Below are 19,386 nucleotides of genomic sequence, written 5' to 3' on the forward strand. Positions count from 1 at the left end.
ATTTTATTCACTTGAAATAAAATTACATTATATGATTGATTTGTCAGAACAAAATACATCTTAGCTTTTGGTCATTTATTCTAAAAGGCTAGGTCATTGCTGCAAAAGCTATAAGACTAAGTGAACTTAGCCATTAGTATTCATTTAAGATAATATACAATTATATAAACCAGCATGATCAAGTTTTTTGTTAGTCAATTGTTGGACAAGTTAGACTACAAACTTGATCAATAATTTTTTTTTTATTTGACGATAACTCTGCTGAGTTATAAATTATCATACTCCATATCATAATAGGATTATATACGCTCAAAACAAATAACTAAACGGATTGTCAAGGACCAAAACTTATAAAGAATCGAATGGATAAACTAAATATCCCTTTAGTTAAGATAAGTAGGTTGGTGAATTCAAAGAGTCTATCAATAGATACTTTGAGTTTGCTATCTTATGAATCCTTCCTGAGAAGGAAGAAAGTCATCAAAGCATTTTATGGGACAAAGAATTCTTGTAAAACCGATATGTTGGATTGGCTCCAAATAGACATTTGTAGGTCACTAAATACACAAAGACCAGTGGACGGTTCATAAGTCTAAGGACTTTTAGAAATTCATCGAATTAGACTTGAAGATTGGTTATGGAGACAAACCCTTCGATTAGATCGAAGTGGTGTGTATTCAGTAGGAGTTCTTGAAGTATGTAAATGCGAATGGGATTTTCATTTAGTGAAATTCTTCCTAAAGAGATGATGTAGAACTGTCTCTGGTGAGGAAGAAATCGAACCTTGATTGGACATGGTTTGGTCAGTATTTCACTGAATCACTTGGCCCATCTGAATAATAAAAAACACGGTATTTTCTTAAGGTCCTGATCCAGACACCATATTTGATATGGATTGGCAAGCCTGTGTCCTACAAAAGGTTTTGAGTATGAGGAATGGTCTTCCTTGCGCCAAGGGACTATATTTGTACAGGTTTGTTATGAAAAAATGCAAACAACATTCGCAATCAAATTTTCATTAACAATATTTAAGCTCTCCAAAGGACAATCAGAAAGCTCCAGTTACCTGAAAGGTACGAGTTTTTTAATCTAATCGGATTAGACGAAGCGATGCAAGTCATCGATCTCGATAAATATCTTGGAACCATAATATCCGCTATGGAGTTCAAACTAAGTTTGAACATCCTGTATCTGGAATATTTATATTGACAAGTTTATTGGACAATCATTTAATCCAATACGGTCCTTCTGTCAACCATCTGCTGGCCATAGTCTAGGGTATGAAATTGGGCGTTACTTCCCATCCTTGACCAGGCCATTATGTTGAATACTTGAGATGCGTTTACTCTATTGATCGACAAAGAAAACCATTTTCTATTCGTCCAATCGCGAGTAGCAGATATATCCATCATACACTGATAGGGAATGGGTTATATCTTGAAATCCTCTATCGTGACTACATACTCTGACTACACTAGATAAAGCTTATAAGACCACATCGAAGATAGAGTCATCTCTCGCCAGATCCAAGATATAGCCATCATATGCATGCGATTTCCATGATTCCTCAAGTCTAAGGACTAATCCTGTATTATCGGAGGCCAGAATTCAAATCATACCAACCAAGCCTCCAAGGCTTCCATATGATGATTCCCATAAGTCAGTTCAATTAGTTAACTATGTTGTCAAGTAATCCACTAGAATTGTATAAACATCCCATGTTTGTCGTCGATTAAACATGACACTCATGCAATTAATGCAATACTTAGTGCAAGGTTCTCGACTTGGAACGTTTCAGATAACTTTCAGAAGATGGTTACCAAATTGTTGCAAGGTTAACTTTCAGATAACTTTCAGATAACGTTGCAAGGTTCTCGACTTAGTGCAAGGAAATGTTGTCAGTTCAATTAGGACTCTCGATGCCTAGTCTCGAGGTTCTCGACTTGGAACGTTTCAGATTACTTTCAGAAGATGGTTTCATAGCTCTCATCCAATTCGCACAACAACTACATGGGTCATTCAATTAGTCAGTGGGCACTTTTTGTGACGTTAAAATACGTTTCAACGTAAATAGTAAGCACAACAACCACAAGGTGCCACAGATGAATGCTTACTACATTCATCAAGATAATATCACATTCATAAAGATTGCTAAATGGTTCTTAAAAATTGCCAATCCAATTGGCTTTCTGGTCCTATTCTAATAATTTCTGAGTGAGAAATTTGGGAACAACTCAGTCTCACTGGTTTACCATATTTTCTGCCGAAATGTCATGGTCCAACTGTACGTCTCCTCTTCCTATCATCATTCGAAACTGATGGTGGCGCCTAAGAATATTCCTTGGATCTGTGATGAGATCTCGGCCCATTTGCTTCTGTCATTCCCTAGTTGTTATCATCCAGGTAATTACTGGCTTGGCCATGCTAGGCTCCACGTTGAACCATTAGATGTGGTTTTTTTATCCAAAATACTTCCTAAGCAACTATTAAGTGTTGGAATGGGTGACCAAAAGGCGATTGGATTGGCATTTTTTGAACCATTCAAACAATCTTTATTTAAGTAATGTTATCCCGATGAATATGTTAGGAATTCATCATCGGCACACCTATCTGTTGTGCTTACCAAATTAATCAAGCACTGCTTGGATGTCACAACAGATGCCCACAGAACACTTTAACAATCGTGCAACAATTGGACTGCGCATTGGATGACGGTCATGAAACCACTGTTTATGGTTAAGTCTGAAATGTTCCAAGTTGAGTACCTCGAGACTGGGCATCGAGAGTCATATTGAGACTTGCATTAAGAGTTCCATTAATTTGATGAGTGTCATGTTTCATCGGAGAAGACATGGGACGTCTTTGAGATCTGAATGGGTTGATTGGCTAGGTGTTGAATTGACTGAACTGACTCGCGGGATGGTCATATGGAATCCTGGAGGCTTGGTCGGTATGACTTATGTTCCCAGCTTCGATAATACGGGTCGAGTCTTCAGACTTGAGGAATCATAGCAGTCACGTGCATGCGATGATTGTATCTTAGCTTTCTGAGATAGGTGATCGTGTTTCAAACATGGTCATCATAAGCTTTGTCTAGTACAGTCGAAGTATGTAACGAGGACGATGAGTTCCAAGAAGAGGATCCATCCCCTGTCAAAACTTGACAGAAGTATCTAGTACTTGGAGATGCATCTATGCTCTATAAAGTTGTGGCTATAGTCATTGGTCGAATAGAAAAAAGCGGTTCATTTTTCGAACAATTTCGAGGGAGGAAGAGACTGAAGGATCTCGTCAATATACGATTTTTTTTCAAGATCAGCTTTGAGGTCTTTGAGCTTCTCTACAAGGGATAGAATCTTAACCCCATGCTCCTGTACAGAAGACCATTCAATCATATTGGCACCGAAAAATGCTTTTGACACAGCATATCTAATATGCCGGACCAAAACCACATAAACTTGGCTCATGCGAAGCATTATCGATTGGACATCATCATGCCTATCGTACTGTTTTTGGATGTCATTGGTCATTGACGCCAGTACGATATTGCGAACTTGCCGGTTGTCCTCATGCCACTTTTCGAACATGAAACGCTCTTCAAATGTGGACCATTCCGGCAAGGCCTTAGGAAGAGACCTATCCAGAACATAGGTCTGGTTCTCAAAATCTAGGAAAATCCTAAGATGTCTCAGCCGATCATTGTAGTTTGTTCTATTAAATTTATTAGCCTCAAGAATTGTAGTGAGTGGATTCTTAGGCATCTACATCAAATGTAAATAAAAATTTAGTAGATTATTGTAATATTAAATATCAATTTTAAGACCAGGTCTTCAGTCATTAACCCACCACTATTTCTTCAAAAAGCTCACCACTCTCAAGTGGGGTTTAGGAAAATCATTTGCTAGTGGGCTTCGAGTCCACAAATGCAATTCTTCAGGCCCTGCTTTTATGATTAACATGATAAAAAGCTTTGTGGGAAGTAACCTATACCATTCTCATTCAATGAGATTTCCTAGTTATTTTACCACGTCTCTTCACGTAATCTCGAGGACTCCAACCAAATTATGCTACTCTGCATTATGACCCATCAACCAAATGAATATCTCAACTGTTGCTCCCCACGAGATGTGAGACAGGGAAATAAGAGTATATTCCATTCGTTCACAACAATAGTGTAGCTTTCTTTCATTCCAAACGTGCCACGACTCGTAACACCACGAGAAGTAGCATCCACACCACATTGTTGTGGATGGAAAGCTTGGATTTAATCAAATCATTTGAATTTTAATCCATTATGGGACTAACATTTAATTTCGACCGTCCAAGTGAGAGTTAAGATTGTTGTAATCTAGACCTCATCATTATAAGATTTTTGCATGTATATCAGTTTTATTCATTGAGTATTAAAAGATGCATTCCCAACACATCATACTTCAAATATTCAAACATAACACATGCAAAAAATGAACCTAACACGCCCCTATTGGATGATCACATGCCCAATCCTAAGTGACTCATTGAGCCTTGTGTGTCGATGGTCAATCTAGGGTGTGGCCTAACTATTACAGAATAGTAACCTATTATCATTCTAATGGACCTGCCTCTTTGTTCTTCCATCGTAAGCTCCGTCCAACGGGCCTAGATCTTCATCTCCTTCCAAGCTTACATTTATTCAAAATAAATAAAACCTCGCGTTCCTAACTACATTCATTACAACTGAAATTAGAAACTCTAGTCAAAAGTTGGGGGAATACAAAAAAGGGAGAAAGCAATCCTTATTATTTTAAGTTTGAAAACGAAAGAAGGAATTAAAACAAAGAGTATTTAACAATAGATATCCGATATCAAATACCCAAAAAAGAATTATGCAGAAACTAACATACTAATAATGCAATTAAAAAATGGATATCAACCATACATCCAATTTACAATTTTTTTTTTGTTTATTTGGACATCATTCCTACATTAATTTACGGCACAGTATAATTTTAGAAAAATCCAATTTAACTAAAATTAAAATTTTCCAAAATTAATAATTTCAAAAAAATTGCAGAAATCAGGAAAATCCAATTTTTATAAAAAAACGGCAAAAAAACGGCCCAGCCGTTCGGAACAACAGACGGTCGTCTGTGTTAGAATAGGTGACCAAAAATCCAATTGAATTGGCCTTTATGTAATCTGTTCTGACAATCTCGATGTAGTTATAGCATTGTTTACGAATAAAGTGAGTATTCATTATTTGGCAATTATATTTGTTGTGTTCACAGATTATGTTTACAGACTTAATATCACAACAAAGCCCACAAAACAAATTGTACAACCTATGTAGTTGGGTTGCGCATTGGATGGTGGCCATGGAACCAACTTCTGAAGGTTAGGTTTGAAATATTCGAAGTCGAGGAGCTCGAGAATGGATATTGAGAGTCCTATTGAGACTTGCACTAAAATTGCATTCGTTAGATGAGTATCTTATTTCAACGGCGACAGACGTTGGACGTTTATGCAATGTTAGTGGGTGGTTAACAAGGTTGTCAAGCCGACTGCACTGACTCACGGGAAGTCGTCATATGAAATCCTTGGAGGCTTCGTCGATATATCTAGATCTTCCTGGCTCCAATAGTATGGGATTAGTCGTTGGACTTGAGGAACTATGGCAGTTGCATGCATTTGATTGTTGTATCTTGGATTTGACAAAAGATAACCGTATCTTGAATGTGGTCATTACACGTCTTGTTCAGTGCAATCAGAATATGTAGTGAAGAAGTTGGGTTCCAAGATAGAATCCGTCACCTGTCAGTATATGACAGTCGAGTCTCCTATTCGCTCTGAGATGGTTCGTGCTCTTAGAGTCTGCGGCCACAGCGATTGGTTGAGCAGGGAATGGTTTCCTACGTCAATCAATAGAGCAAACGCATCTCGAGATATCGAGCATAGTATCTTGTCCAGGATAAAAACCGACGCCCAATTCCATGCCCTAGACTTAGATCAAGAGACGGATGATGGAAGGACCGTGCCCATATGGTACTCGGGAGCCTAAATGTTCATACTAACATTCACCTAGTCTCTAGTGACATCGATCGTTGCTAGACGGCTACCCATGATGACTGAAATTTCTGATAATGGTTAAGTGTAAGTAAATTAATTAAATTAGATTTAATTAATTATTGTGTTGAACACAAGCCCAAGTCTAAGTGAGGGTGAACCTAAAGAGTCACACACAAATCACTACGGAATTGGTGAAAATAATTTAGAATTAATCCAAGAAGAAACGAATTAATTTAATTGGATTAAATTAATTCAAGTAGAATATATATAAATGATTGGATCATCTATTTAGCAATCCATTTGATGGATGGCTCAATAATTAATTAATTAGATTAATTAAATTTTGTGCTTAACACCTTTAATTTATTACGTTTGCCTTAATTAATTGATTCGATCAATTAATTAGTATTTGGACTTAAATTTATTTAATTGGATTAAATGAATGAAGCCCGGTGCATATTTGAAGTCCAAGCCCATTTGAAGGTGGTTGGAGCAAGTTAAGAAGGAGTTGAAACTTCTCACCATGATGAACATGGCGGAGGAGTTATTTCGTCATGGTTGGGGTTATATGAATATGGTTGTATAGGTTGACTTGGAGGCAAACTTAGTAGTTATTGAATTTTGAAGTTATTGTATGTGATACACAAAACTACACACATATCCAACATAACCATCACAAAAGCCATGAATTTGTTCTCCATTTTCTCTCAAAAATATTCTTCCTTTTGTTCTATATTGAATTTGATTCAAATTAGAACACAAAACAGTCCAAAATGCATTAAACAATAGTGTTGTCTTTGAAGTTGTTTCTTTTTTTGTTCTTTGTTCTATTTAGCAATAGAACAAGAACATTACCTTTTTCCCTTTGTGGTGTGGACAACTTTGAGAAATTCTAGTTTGAATTCTCAAGTGAATGGAACGGGAGAACATAAAGGGAACGACGCATGTTGCAGTTTTCTAAAGAAACAAAAGGTGAAGTTTCATATTATGTTTCTATACCTTTTTGTTTCATCTTCCAGCCACATGTCTAGCATGTATATATGGTTATTATTATGCTTTCGACAAACACTGAACGCTCGAGAATTTCAAAGGAAACACCCTTTTGAATTGATTTTAAATTTTTATTTCATGCTTCCATCGCATTCCTGGGCCATACCGATTCTTTCAGTGGTATCAAAGCCCCGTTCGCTGTTGTGGCTGGGCCGTTTTGTGTCCTTTTTTTTTTCGAAAACTTGGATTTTCCTAATTTCTGTAATTTTTGTGAAATTATTAATTTTGGCTTATTTTAATTTTAGTTAAATTGGATTTTTTTAAATTAAATTCTGCCTTAAATTAATTTGAAAATGGTTTCCAAACAAACTAAACAAAATTTGTACGTGGATGTATGGATGATATCCATTTTTTAATTGCATTATTAGTATGTTATTTTCTAAATTTAATTATGTTTTATTTTGGTATTCGATATTGGATATCAATTGTTAAGTACATGGATTGCATGTATTTGTTTAACATGTTTATATTAGATATAAATGTGTTAATTATTATTTATTGGATAAACAATGGGAATGATCACAAAGCATATCTGCTGATGGATGGTTTATTTTTATGTTTGGTGTGGCCTGTGTGCCTCTTTGTTTTAATTCATTCTTTCGTTTTTTTTTAGCCTTGGAATAATAAGGTTTGCTTTCTTCCTCCTTTTGTACTCCCCCAACTTCTGATTGGGGTTTTTATTTTCGTTTGTAATGAGTATAGTTAGGAATGTGAGGTTTTATTTATTTTGAATAAATGTAAGCTTTCAAGGAGATTAAGGACTAGGCCTGTTGGACGGAGTTCAAGACACAAGAAGAACAAAGAGGAAGGCACATTAGAATGGTAACGGGTTACTATCTTGTAATAGTTAGGCCACACCCTAGATTGACCATACACTCACTGGCGGCTCAGTGGGTCATATAGGATTGGGCTTGTGATCATCCAACAGGGGCGTGCTAGGCTTATTTTTGCATGTGGTAAATGTTTTAATTATTGACATATGATGTGTTTGGAATGCGTTTATTCTCAATCATTAAAACATAGTCATGCAAAATGTTATAATGATGAGGTCTCGGTCACAACTAACTTGAACTCGGTCACAACTAACTTGAACTCTCACTTGGATGGTCCAAGTAACTATTAGGCCCAAAATGAAATTAAATCAAATGGTTTGATAATTCCGAGCCTTCCATCCACGATAATGTATTGTGGATGCTACTTCTACCCTTTTTTGTGGTCTCATGAGTCGTGGCACATTTGGGATAGAAGAAAGCTACACTAGTATTGTGAAATAATGGAATATGCTCCTGTTTCCCTATCTCACGAGTCGTGGGGGGCAACAGTTGAGATATTCATTGGTTGATAGGTTGGATCTAACGTTGAGTAATGTAATTCGCTTGGAGTCCTCGGAATCACGTGAATAGGCGAGACAAAATATGTTGGGGATCTCATTGGATGACATTAGTAATATGGTTACCTCCCACAAATCTTTTTCCTTGTGAATCGTGAAAGCGGGACATGGAGAATTGTGTTTGTGGATCCCAAGCCCACTAGGAAATAGTTTTTCGAAACCCCACTTGAGAGTGGTGGGCTTTTGAAGAAATAGTAGGAGAGGTTAATGACTAAAGACCAAGTCTTAACTTGTATTTAATGTTACAATCAATTTGCTAATTTCTGCTTTATATTTTGAATATAGATGTGTAAGAATCCATTAACCATGATTTTGGAGACAAACAAATTTAATGGAACAAACTACAATCATTGGCTTAGAAATCTAAGGATTATCCTCGATTTCAAGAACCAAACTTACATTCTGGATAAGTCTTTTCCTATGACCTTGCCGGAGGGATCCACATCTGAAGAATGTGTGACGTTTTAAAGGTGGCACGAGGACAACCGGAAGATCCGCAGCATCGTACTGGCATTGATGACTAACGATATCCAGAAACATTATGATAGGCACGATGATGCCGTGTCGATAATTCTCCGCATCAAAGAGGTTTATGCGATTACGGATAGGCGTATTAGATATGGCGCCGCAAAAGCATTTTTCAACACCAAGATGACTGAGGGATCTTCTGTGCAAGAGCATGGGAACAAGATGCTTTTCCTTGTGGAAAAGCTCAAGGATCTTCAAGCTGGGCTTCATAATGACACGTATATTAAAGTGATCCTCCAGTCACTTCCTCCCTCTTACGACCCATTTTTCGTATACTGCTGGAAAAAGGGCAATAAGGGCAAATGATCTCTCCATATTTTGCTGGGAAAAGGGCCATTGGAAGAGGGAGTGCGCCAAGCTCCTCTCCAGTGCAGGTACATTTGTTATTGAGGTTAACTTGATAACCAACTCTACTTCTTAGGTATTGGATACCAGCTGTGGAGCTCACATCTGCAATGATTTGCATGTGCTGGAAAGAAGCAAAAGCTAAGTAAAGATGAGGTGGTCCTGAAGCTTGGCGATGGCAAGGCTGTTGTTGTTGAAGCTATAGAGATAGTTTGCTTAGTTGTTAGTGATCAAGTTAGGATAAAATTGAAAGATTGCTATTATGTACCTAGCATGATCAAGAATATCATTTCAATTTCGTTGTTGGACAATGTTGGTTTTGAATTTATGATAAATAAAAATTGTTTTTATTTGACGAAGAATTGTTTTTCACATCTGCTAAGCAAACTTCATAATGGTCTTTATATTCTCCAACAGCATGATTTCGTCATGACTGCTCAAAATAAACGTAAAATGGAAAAACAAGAAAATGTATAGATTTCACATGCAAGGCCAGGTCATAACTCTCAAGATAGAATTAAAAGGTTGGTAGGCTCAAAAAGTCTACATAGATGAGGACAAAGAATCCTTTTACGCCATGTTTACTACGGTGGATAAAGCAGTATATATGGAGTAATCCTGGTCAATAGAGCGTTTACTTGCGAATAAGGCGGCCCGTTACTACCTAGTGAAGCCCGGGATGAAGTGGGATTAATCGCCTGATAAGTATCCGGCCAATTGGGGTGGGATTCGCATCCGGAGAATGTATCCCAACGTTCAAGATGTGTTGCTTTGACTATAATACCCTCAAATTAGCACTTGAATTGACACTGTTGGCCTTGTACACACCCCTACCGCCTTTACTTTGCTCTCACTTTTTCATTTGAAACCATCATCTTCTCCATGTTCTTCAAAATCCCGCTTTAAGGACAAGTCTTTCAGGTAGCTACCGGTATCATCGCCTCGAGGTGAGTTCAACATCACCAATGTTTGTCAGTACGTTAGTTTGTATCTACGTATCTTACTGTTCAATCACTGGGTTGTATGGTATCTTGTCTTCATTGTCCACTTTTCCTAAATTGGAAAATTCATGTTTTTTTTTTTGGTCTTTTTGGGAGGGGTGCAGGAATCATACCCGGAGGTTCCATTTACGCTGTCCCGTGAGTTGTTTTTCGCGAGAATCGTTGTTGTTTGTGGTTCGCACTTTAATCGTTCGCGATTTGAAGGAGGGTTTCTTTCAAGCCATTACTTTCTCACTAGAACATTTCAGTACTGTTGTGCCTTATACTCTTTACCGCCGTCAAATTGTACTTGGGTCGAGCACACTATAACATTTAGCTAATTAGGTTTGGTCGTTTTAATATAATGGTTACACGGGTATGTGCCTTTGTTGTTCTTTAGTGTTTACCATATTCGCCCAAACAATGGCAATTTGTTGCATGCAATTCTGCCTATAATTTTTAGATTCTGTACCTAGGTTATTTATAATATAGCAATGTTCTGCGTTTTATGCTGTTGTTTACCTAATGTTTGGTGATTTTCCATTGTCCTTGCCTTTGCAATCGTCTAAACTATTGCCATTGTGAATAAAAGTTTTTTTCATATTTAGGATGAGGTCATTTCAAAGAGTTACTTTGACTTTAACTATTTTACAACAAATCCTTGACGAGCTTACAATCACTCTCACTATGTTCACTTATGTTACAAAACACCTGAACGCACGTAAACCTTGTCGTCCTCGGATTGGACCTCCGAGATACATAACCAATATTCGGGTACCGGACCAGATTAGTCACCTTCACCGGGTAGTTTCTGTTTATGATGAGTCATGCCTGCACAACTTACGTATGGACCGTAACGCCTTTGGTCGGCTGTGCTATTTGCTCCAATATTTCGGTGGGATTTCTGAAAGCAAATTTTGTACCGTACCAGAGCAAGTCGCTATTTTTCTTAGTGTTGGGGCCCATCATAAACAGATTTGTGTGGTAAAGCATGATTTTCTACGTTCCAGCCGCACGATCCACAAACATTTTCATCGAGCCCTTAGAGCAATAATCAAATTGTACAACATATTCCTAGCTCGATCGACGCCAATTATCGACAATTGCGTGGACCCACGTTGGAGATGGTTTAAGGTACTAGTAGACAATATTACCTTTTCCTTAATTTATAAAAAATTTAAATATGATCAGTTTCAACTTCAATTTGCTTCTTATATATACCTTACATTTGTGATTGTCTTACTCGTCGTAGGGTTTTCTCAGGGCGTTGGATGGAACCTTCATTGACGTCCGGGTACCTGAAGTTGAAAAGTGACGGTATTGAACACGCAAAGGCCACGTGGCCGTGAATGTACTTGGTGTCTGCAATCCTAATATGCAATTCATATACGTTCTTTCTGGTTGGGGGGAGAGCGCAGCGGATAGTCCTGTTTTACGTGATGCCATCCACAGACAGGGTGGACTAAGAGTTCCTACAGGCGTCACCTTCAGCTATACCATCCACCTTAGCCCATTCAATTACGACCTTTTCTTCTTCTAAATAATTAATTCACTTTGTGACGTTCAATTACACATTATGCAGGGCAGTACGACTTATGTGACAAAGGCTACGCGAATGCTGAAGGTTTCTTAACCCCATACAGTGGTGTACGGTATCACCTAATGGGATAGTGGAGCTGGTGGACCGCAAAATAAACATGAGTTTTTCAACTTAAAGCACTCTTCCGCGCGCAAGGTTATTGAGCGTACGTTTGGTCTACTGAAAATGCGATGGGGAATTCTAAGGAGTCAATCATTTTACCCCATTAAGGTGCAAAACCGTATCATCTTGGCTTGTTGCTTGTTGCACATTTTTTTAAGGACCGAAATGCCCAACGATCCGCTGGCCAACGAGTTGCCCAGTCATGGTGATGAAAGTGTGGAGGCTGATGTCGATTGCATGTGGAACATTGAGAGGAACCCCTCATGGATTTCTTGGAGGGATACATTAACATGAAGGATGAAAGATCGGTTGTATTTGTTCCGTCCGTTGACTGTACCTAGAGTATGTTGCCCTCTTAGGTGTGGGAGGCGGTTGTGTCAACACGCCATGTTCACATAAAAATTACGACCTTGTTAGAGTCTGTTGTTCTATTTGTTCTTCTTTAATCTATACTAGCACACAAAATTACATTTCTCTTATTTGTTTTTTATTGGATATGGTCATGCGACATATGTAGACATTATGTGTTTCCGTACATTTACGTTTTTTTTACATGTTCTCTCATGATATAGTACTAAACTGCTATGAGCTTTTTAATATCCACAGAATTTCTTCGGTGCAGGCTGCTGCAGTATAATGTGGTGAATCAACTATACGATCATGGACATGGGATCCGATGAAGGTACCAGCAGGTTGCGATGACGCGGAGGGAACAAAGTTAAGCTATTAAATTGTTGAATGTGGACGATTCTCGAAGAAGAATGTCTGGTAGCAGGACTTAAGAATCTGGTAGTCACAGGCTGGAAAAATGCGAGAATGAGTTTAGGAATGGTTATCTAGCCCAACTAGAGGCATACGTTGCAAAGAGTTTCCCAAATGCTGACATCAAAGCTGAACCACATATTACTTCCAAGTTGCATGTATGGAAGAAGCAGTATTCGATGCTAACTACCATGCTGACGCGGTAAAGATTGGGTTGGGATGAGAACCGGAATATGGTCACAATGGAAGACGACAATGCTTGGGACGATTACGTGAAGGTATTAAACCACACTTTCAATGATTTTCGAAAATTAAACCAAAAGATGTATTTTAGTTATGAACAATTTTCACCTTCCTTTATTTGATGTTACAGATGGATCCCTACGCAAAGGGAATGCGGTACAAGACATGGGCTTTTTTCAGAGCATGGCGAGAAATATTTTGCAAGGACCGTGCAACGGGTAACCGTAGCGCGGATCCATTCAAGGATGCAAATGACGTTAAAGATGAGCAGATTGCCGACATGCAAGAATGCAACCTACCGAACGCTGAATGGAATCCAGATATAGGTGTAGTCGGGTTGGATGAAGACCCTCTGTGCTCGTTCAATGTAAATGTCGATCCCGTAACGAATTCATCTAGTGCTGCGAAACGGGCGGGTAGCACTTCATCAGGAAAACGGAAGAGAACCGACGCAAGCTTTGAGATTCCAAAGTTGATTGAAATGGTATCTACATTTTGCGAGTCAGCGAACACGCGTTTGGCAATGCTGACGAGGGTCCATGAAAGCGAATTCGGTCACCCCGAACATCGCGTGATGATCCTGGAACAGGTTAGAGAGCTTGACTCATTTGATGAGAATGAACACCTCATTGTTGCAAACAGACTTGTTAAGGACCCAAAGGAAATGGAGCTTTTTCTTGCTTTGTCGAAGGATTCCAGAGTGAAGATGGTACAGCTAATGCTAGCAGGTAACATTGAAGGGCAAAACAGATTCGAAATGGTGAAGGCTTTATTTTTTGTCCGTATTTCTACGTAACAATATGCAAAAATTGCTGCTAATCATACGTATGGCTTATGTATTGGTTTGGAATTTTTGGTCCATACAAAATCGTCGTTTTGAAGTAGGTTGTTTGTCTGACGTTTAAATATTTCTTCTTCTATTGTATGTCTAATATAATGCATACTTTGCATTCACGTGGTTTGAAGGCTAGTGAACCTCAATTACTTTCGAAAGACACATCAAATTATATATCAAGGGAAGAAATTGTTGCTTAATATAATGATGTTATGCACCAACTCGTCTTGCACGTTAAAGACAAAAAGCATGTCCACTTCTATAAGGTTCAATATTACAGCACGCATACTAACTTGATGCCTTAAGCCTCATAAAAAATAGCACAAACCTAATAAAAATTTTAAGTGGTATGCTACAAAAGTACATACTGTCGAAAACGGAAATTAAAAGATGAACAGGGACCAATCACAAACTACTTTCAACCATTGCCATTCGACCAAAACAAGATGAAATATCCGTCCATACCTTTTTATGGAACATGATTACTTATCTTCTGATTGTGTAAGGGGATTCAGTATCTGCAAACGTTCCTCTTCATGGCACTTGTATGCAGTGCTGTCCGATTCATCATCGGTGGACTCGTACAGTCGCGCAGTGTCTTCACTCGATGAAAGGACGTCGCCTTCCCCACGTATCTCCTTCATCTGATCCCACTTTCGTTCACCACAATAGTAATACGCCTTGGCAAAAGGTCTTTCCTGCGTTGTACCAGTATGAATATTAAATCTGCATATTGGGTAGACGATTGTATGTGTTGTCCATATGAAAAGGTAAAGGTTTGGAATTCACAGACTCATACTCGTATTATTCTGTTCCATTCCTTCCGCTTGTCGAGTATCCTGTTCGTGTTCTCATTCCAGGAGATGGATCTATCGGCAAGTACTTTACGGAATGTGTGATACCGAACCCTTAGTACACGCAATTTTTCTTTAAAGAAATACAAGTGCCAGTTTTTTCCGGCGTAACTGTTTACCTTATCTGCAGCAAAGTTCAACGAGGGGAGATCGCTCTGATGTCGATTTAACTGGTTTCTTCCTCTGGCAGCCATGAACGAGAGGGCGTCAACAAACACATCATCCACATCCTTTGTCTAAGTTCTACTGTAGAAGTATCGTCCCTGTCCCATGGGTTTTTTCCTTCTCGCCATTTCCTCCCTTCGATCGATTAGTAATGAAGGAAAAACGGGCTTGACGTTCGGAAAGAGGGTTGGGGAATTAGGGTTTCGTAGAAGTTGACACAGAAGTTGAAAGAATGCGTAGGAGATGTTTACGAAACTTGGAAGGGTGCGTTTACAGATAATAAGTCTTACTACAATCCACAATTTATGGCATTTGTTCCTCGGTGAGTGGAAGAGACACCCTGCACGTGCTTTGTAAACTAAAATTGGTTGAATGCATGGCATGGGTCAGTGGTAGATTTCACAATTTTTATGCCTTAAGTGATTGTGTGTGTTGTCTTGTCTTATATGTGCTACAGTCAACCCCCAACTAAGGCTTTATTACATATACCTTCTGCAACGGGTCCAGTTTTTAAAATGTAGTGAAAATTTATTTTTTTGTTACATCCTGCCAGTATAAGTATATTACATACATGTATTAACTCATTTAAGTTGGGTTAGATTCATTTCTTACGTATAATTAGTCATTTAATTTTTTGGCTAATTAATAATGGAAAATGAGTTGGGTTAGATTCATTTCTTACATATAATTAGTCATTTAATTTTTTGGCTGATTAATAATGGAAAATCGGCCGAAAAAATTATCAAATGAACAAAGGATTACAATAGTTTGGCCATGCGAACTTTCAGAAATGTAAAACCACCAATCATTCATATTTTTCAACATAAACTTAAAAATAAAAATAAAAAAAATGAAATACAGAAGCATGTCGACCATCATCAGTCAAGGGAAAATTTTTTCAGGTTTCCTTCATCTGCAAACCCGAAAAGAGAGACCCTCATGTCCAACATCACACATAGTACAATTAGCTTTCATCCTCACTGGTAACTAGATCAATCACCTCTGGCTCCTCATCTGGTTTAACCCCCAGGAACAGCACGACTGAGTTGTCTGACCCATCCAAACTGAAGTCACCAAGGTCCTCGCTTGTCTTGCTGTACGGCGGGCAACCACCAAAGATTTCCTGAAGCTGCTTCATTTTGGCTCACCGAAGTAGTAATACGCCTTGGCGAAGGGATTCTCCTGCATCTCTTAGTGTTTTGTAAGGGTGCAAATGCACCGGCGTACATAAAAAGTGGGTACAAAATGCAAAGGAAAAATGCTACACCCGCATGATTCTGCGCTAGTCTTCTTTAGTTCCAGACATCCGGTTGGCCTCTTCGTTCAATCTGATATTAGGTTCCTCAAGCAGTTCTCGAAAGTGTCGTGTCGCAAACATAACAACCTGAGTCTAGATCTAAAGAAATCATAAGACCAGGAGCGTCGGGCGTATTCATTGTCGGCATCCACCGCGTTTCGGAACGTAGAGTTTAGCGGGCATAGTGGGGTTTGTCTTTGGGCTGCCCATTATGACATGGATGTGCAGGTAGGTACAGAATGCATTGTCCACCTTCTTCGTCAAAGTACCAGTATGAAAATAGCGCGAATGATCCATTGGGTATTTCAGACGAGGTATTTTCTCAAGTTCTTCGCAGACGCCGGTGGTTGAAATGGAAAGAAGGATAAGGATGGTGACTAGGGTTTGGGAATAGATATTCACATCTTTTCAGATTCTAGCAGCGAGCTGTCCATTTATATAGAAACGGACTTGAAGCCTTTCGTATGCCACCAACAATTTCCACCTTCTCATCATTGCCTGCAGTGATTTGTGAAAAGGTGCTTTGGAAACGAGCATTATTTATGGCGTGTTAGTCATATGTTTTAGGATAATGCACAATTAACAATGGATACATCACTTCACATTTCAGATACAGCATTAACTTTGTATGTGATAGGTTTTTTATACTAAATTATAGATTAAGTTCAACAGTTAAAACACCCAATAAATGATTGGGCTGCTATGTGCACGTTATGCAATAAAAAATAATGATATTTGGCCAATAATAAAGAAATTGAATAAATAAAATACATATAAATACAGTAAAGTTACAATAGTTGACAAATAGAATTTTAATTTGAAAATATCACATAATTACGCTACATTTAAAAAAAAGGGATAAACAAAACATTAGTCCTTTATCTTTCTCACAAATTAATTTTGGTCCTGTAACGTTATCAATATTAGATTGTCCTTTATCTTCCAATTTGGCGTAAATCAGGTCCTTCAGCCTATTTTATAACCATTTTGCCCTTTCAAAGGAAATAGCTAGATAATCCATTTTCATGCTCTTAATACGGCCCAACATGCTTCCGAAATAAATTAAGACCCCATAAATTGATACCTTGCTTTGACCACTCTGTTTTCGGGTATTCCAAGTCCTCGGTTTTACGGACTTCTTCCAACCACACTACAGCAGTAGATGGTTCGCAGGAACTTGGCTCCTTCAGTAACAAAACAGCACAACCCTATTCCATTTCCTACCTTTGGGCATAAAAGGGACTCCAATATAGGAAATTAATAAAATTTTGGACAAACAAGTTAAACAGAAGCCTAACTTTAATTGAAGAAATATATAGAGAATATTACATAGATATTATTCCTCTGTTGGAGGAGACAACTATTTAGCCTCTCATGGTGTAGCGGACTTGTCTTGTTTGGGAAACCCCCAGAAACTGAAAATTTAAAGTACTACAGAAGATTGAAAATACTAAGAACTCTAATGCTTTGAAGAGTAGGAGAAGTTTTCTGATGTCCCCCTTCTGCTTTATTACATCTTTATTTATAGGCGTCCGCCGACTTGAAATTCGGACTCCAAACGTGTTTTGGATTTGCCCAAGATCTTTGGAATTCATTTCTATTTCTCCTGTCTTATTGATCAATGGTATGCCAAATGGTCCTCTTCAAGATCTGATATCGAGAAATCCTGCAGTTGCCGCTGCTAGTGCTTTCGTAACCGTAGGTGGTATGCGGGAATCCAAATGATGAACAAGGTCCTAGGCACTTTATGGGCAGCTAAGGCTACGAGACGGCGGCTATCGCTCTACAAAAGTCTAAAAGGAATCCATAATTTGCGTATTAAGAGAGAATAGCTTAACGTGACCTGCTGTGCCGGTCGAGGCTCAAAATGAAATCCTTTCAAGATCTTCGCCGGGAAGCGAAGCTTCTGTTGGCATGTCATAGGCAGTGACGTTTGCAAGGCGATGCCTTATGTACTGCCAAGCGGGATACGATTTCCTCACCTTCTTCTCTTAGGCACTCGAAGCATAAGAAAATATCTCGAGAAATCTATGAAGATAGCGTCAATGCCTGGAGACTGAACAAGATTTTCTATCCTGTGAAGGATGTCACGAGAAGAGGGCTTTACAATCCGTTCCCATGCAATAGTCAGGAATTCTTGACGGAGCTGGAACAACCTGTACCTCTACCACGCCCACTGCTTCAGTGAATTCCACCTCCAAGTTTAGGAACCTAGGTAATAGTATCCCGATCAAGGGGACCGAACGTTGGCAGGTAGTTGTCAGCGGGCGAATTGGGGCTTTAAGTTGGTAGAAATGATTCCTCTTTCTTCCACTCCAAAAGTGGAAGCGATTTCAGTCTTCCGGGCCTTATGGAGTATTACGTTGGATGAAGAAGATGGCTCCATACGGGATGGATGTCTTGTTTTTGAGAAGAGAATACTTCCGATTCATTCCGGGTGAAGGATGGAAAGGGAAAGGAACCTCCTGCTTTGTCCGAGATAGACGTTTTTTTATTTGACTGATGAGGCCTTTCTATTCAAAAGGCGAGCAGCTCTTAAACAAAAAGGCCGGATGCCTTTTCGCAACCAATCCAAAAAAGGTTGCCACCAGTAAGTCAGTTTGGGGGACCGAAGGCAGTCGGATGACTAATCTCATGGTTAGTCAGATTGCCTTGATGTCATAAAGGTGCCCAGCCCCATTTCCTCGGAAAGCCCTTTTGCCAGTCCCCAAACTTCACTCTTTCAACACTTGTATACCAAAGTCTAGCCCAAGGAAAGGAAGAAGGAAGCTCAGAAAGATGGGGAGGAAAGTTCTATCCAGTTGTTGGGTTTCCCGTTAGCCCAAAAGCGTTAGGGGAATTGGGATGCCCACCTCCTCCGCACGTATAAGAGAAAGGCGCTCCATTTGAAATTTGATTTGAATCAAAGGTAATATCAAATAAATCATTTTCGTCTTTGGTAAATTTACCAAGAAGTCTCTCAGTAACTCTTCACTCTATCTACGAATTGGGCGATATTATTAATGAATTAAGGACGCTGGCTTTGAGGGAGAGTCGGTAAGATGGCAGCCAAAACTACTAATGCTAAGAATGCTTACCCAAACCTTACGTCTTAGGTACCGAGGAGGTGAAAAGGAAGTTTCCTTAACCTTAACTGGCCAAAACAAAGGATTCGATTGACTAGCAAAAGCCATCGTTTAATTTGTACTTC

At 38.8% G+C, this 19,386-nt stretch overlaps 1 protein-coding gene across 1 annotated transcript; it reads right to left on the reverse strand.

The window, feature by feature from the left end:
• On the reverse strand, window positions 3,246–3,761 carry LOC105162778. The gene has a single exon (XM_011080898.1). The coding sequence runs from the start codon at window positions 3,759–3,761 to the stop codon at window positions 3,246–3,248; it is 516 nt and encodes a 171-aa protein (XP_011079200.1).

Source organism: Sesamum indicum, linkage group LG5 (assembly GCF_000512975.1).
Source record: "Sesamum indicum cultivar Zhongzhi No. 13 linkage group LG5, S_indicum_v1.0, whole genome shotgun sequence".
NCBI lineage: Eukaryota > Viridiplantae > Streptophyta > Magnoliopsida > Lamiales > Pedaliaceae > Sesamum > Sesamum indicum.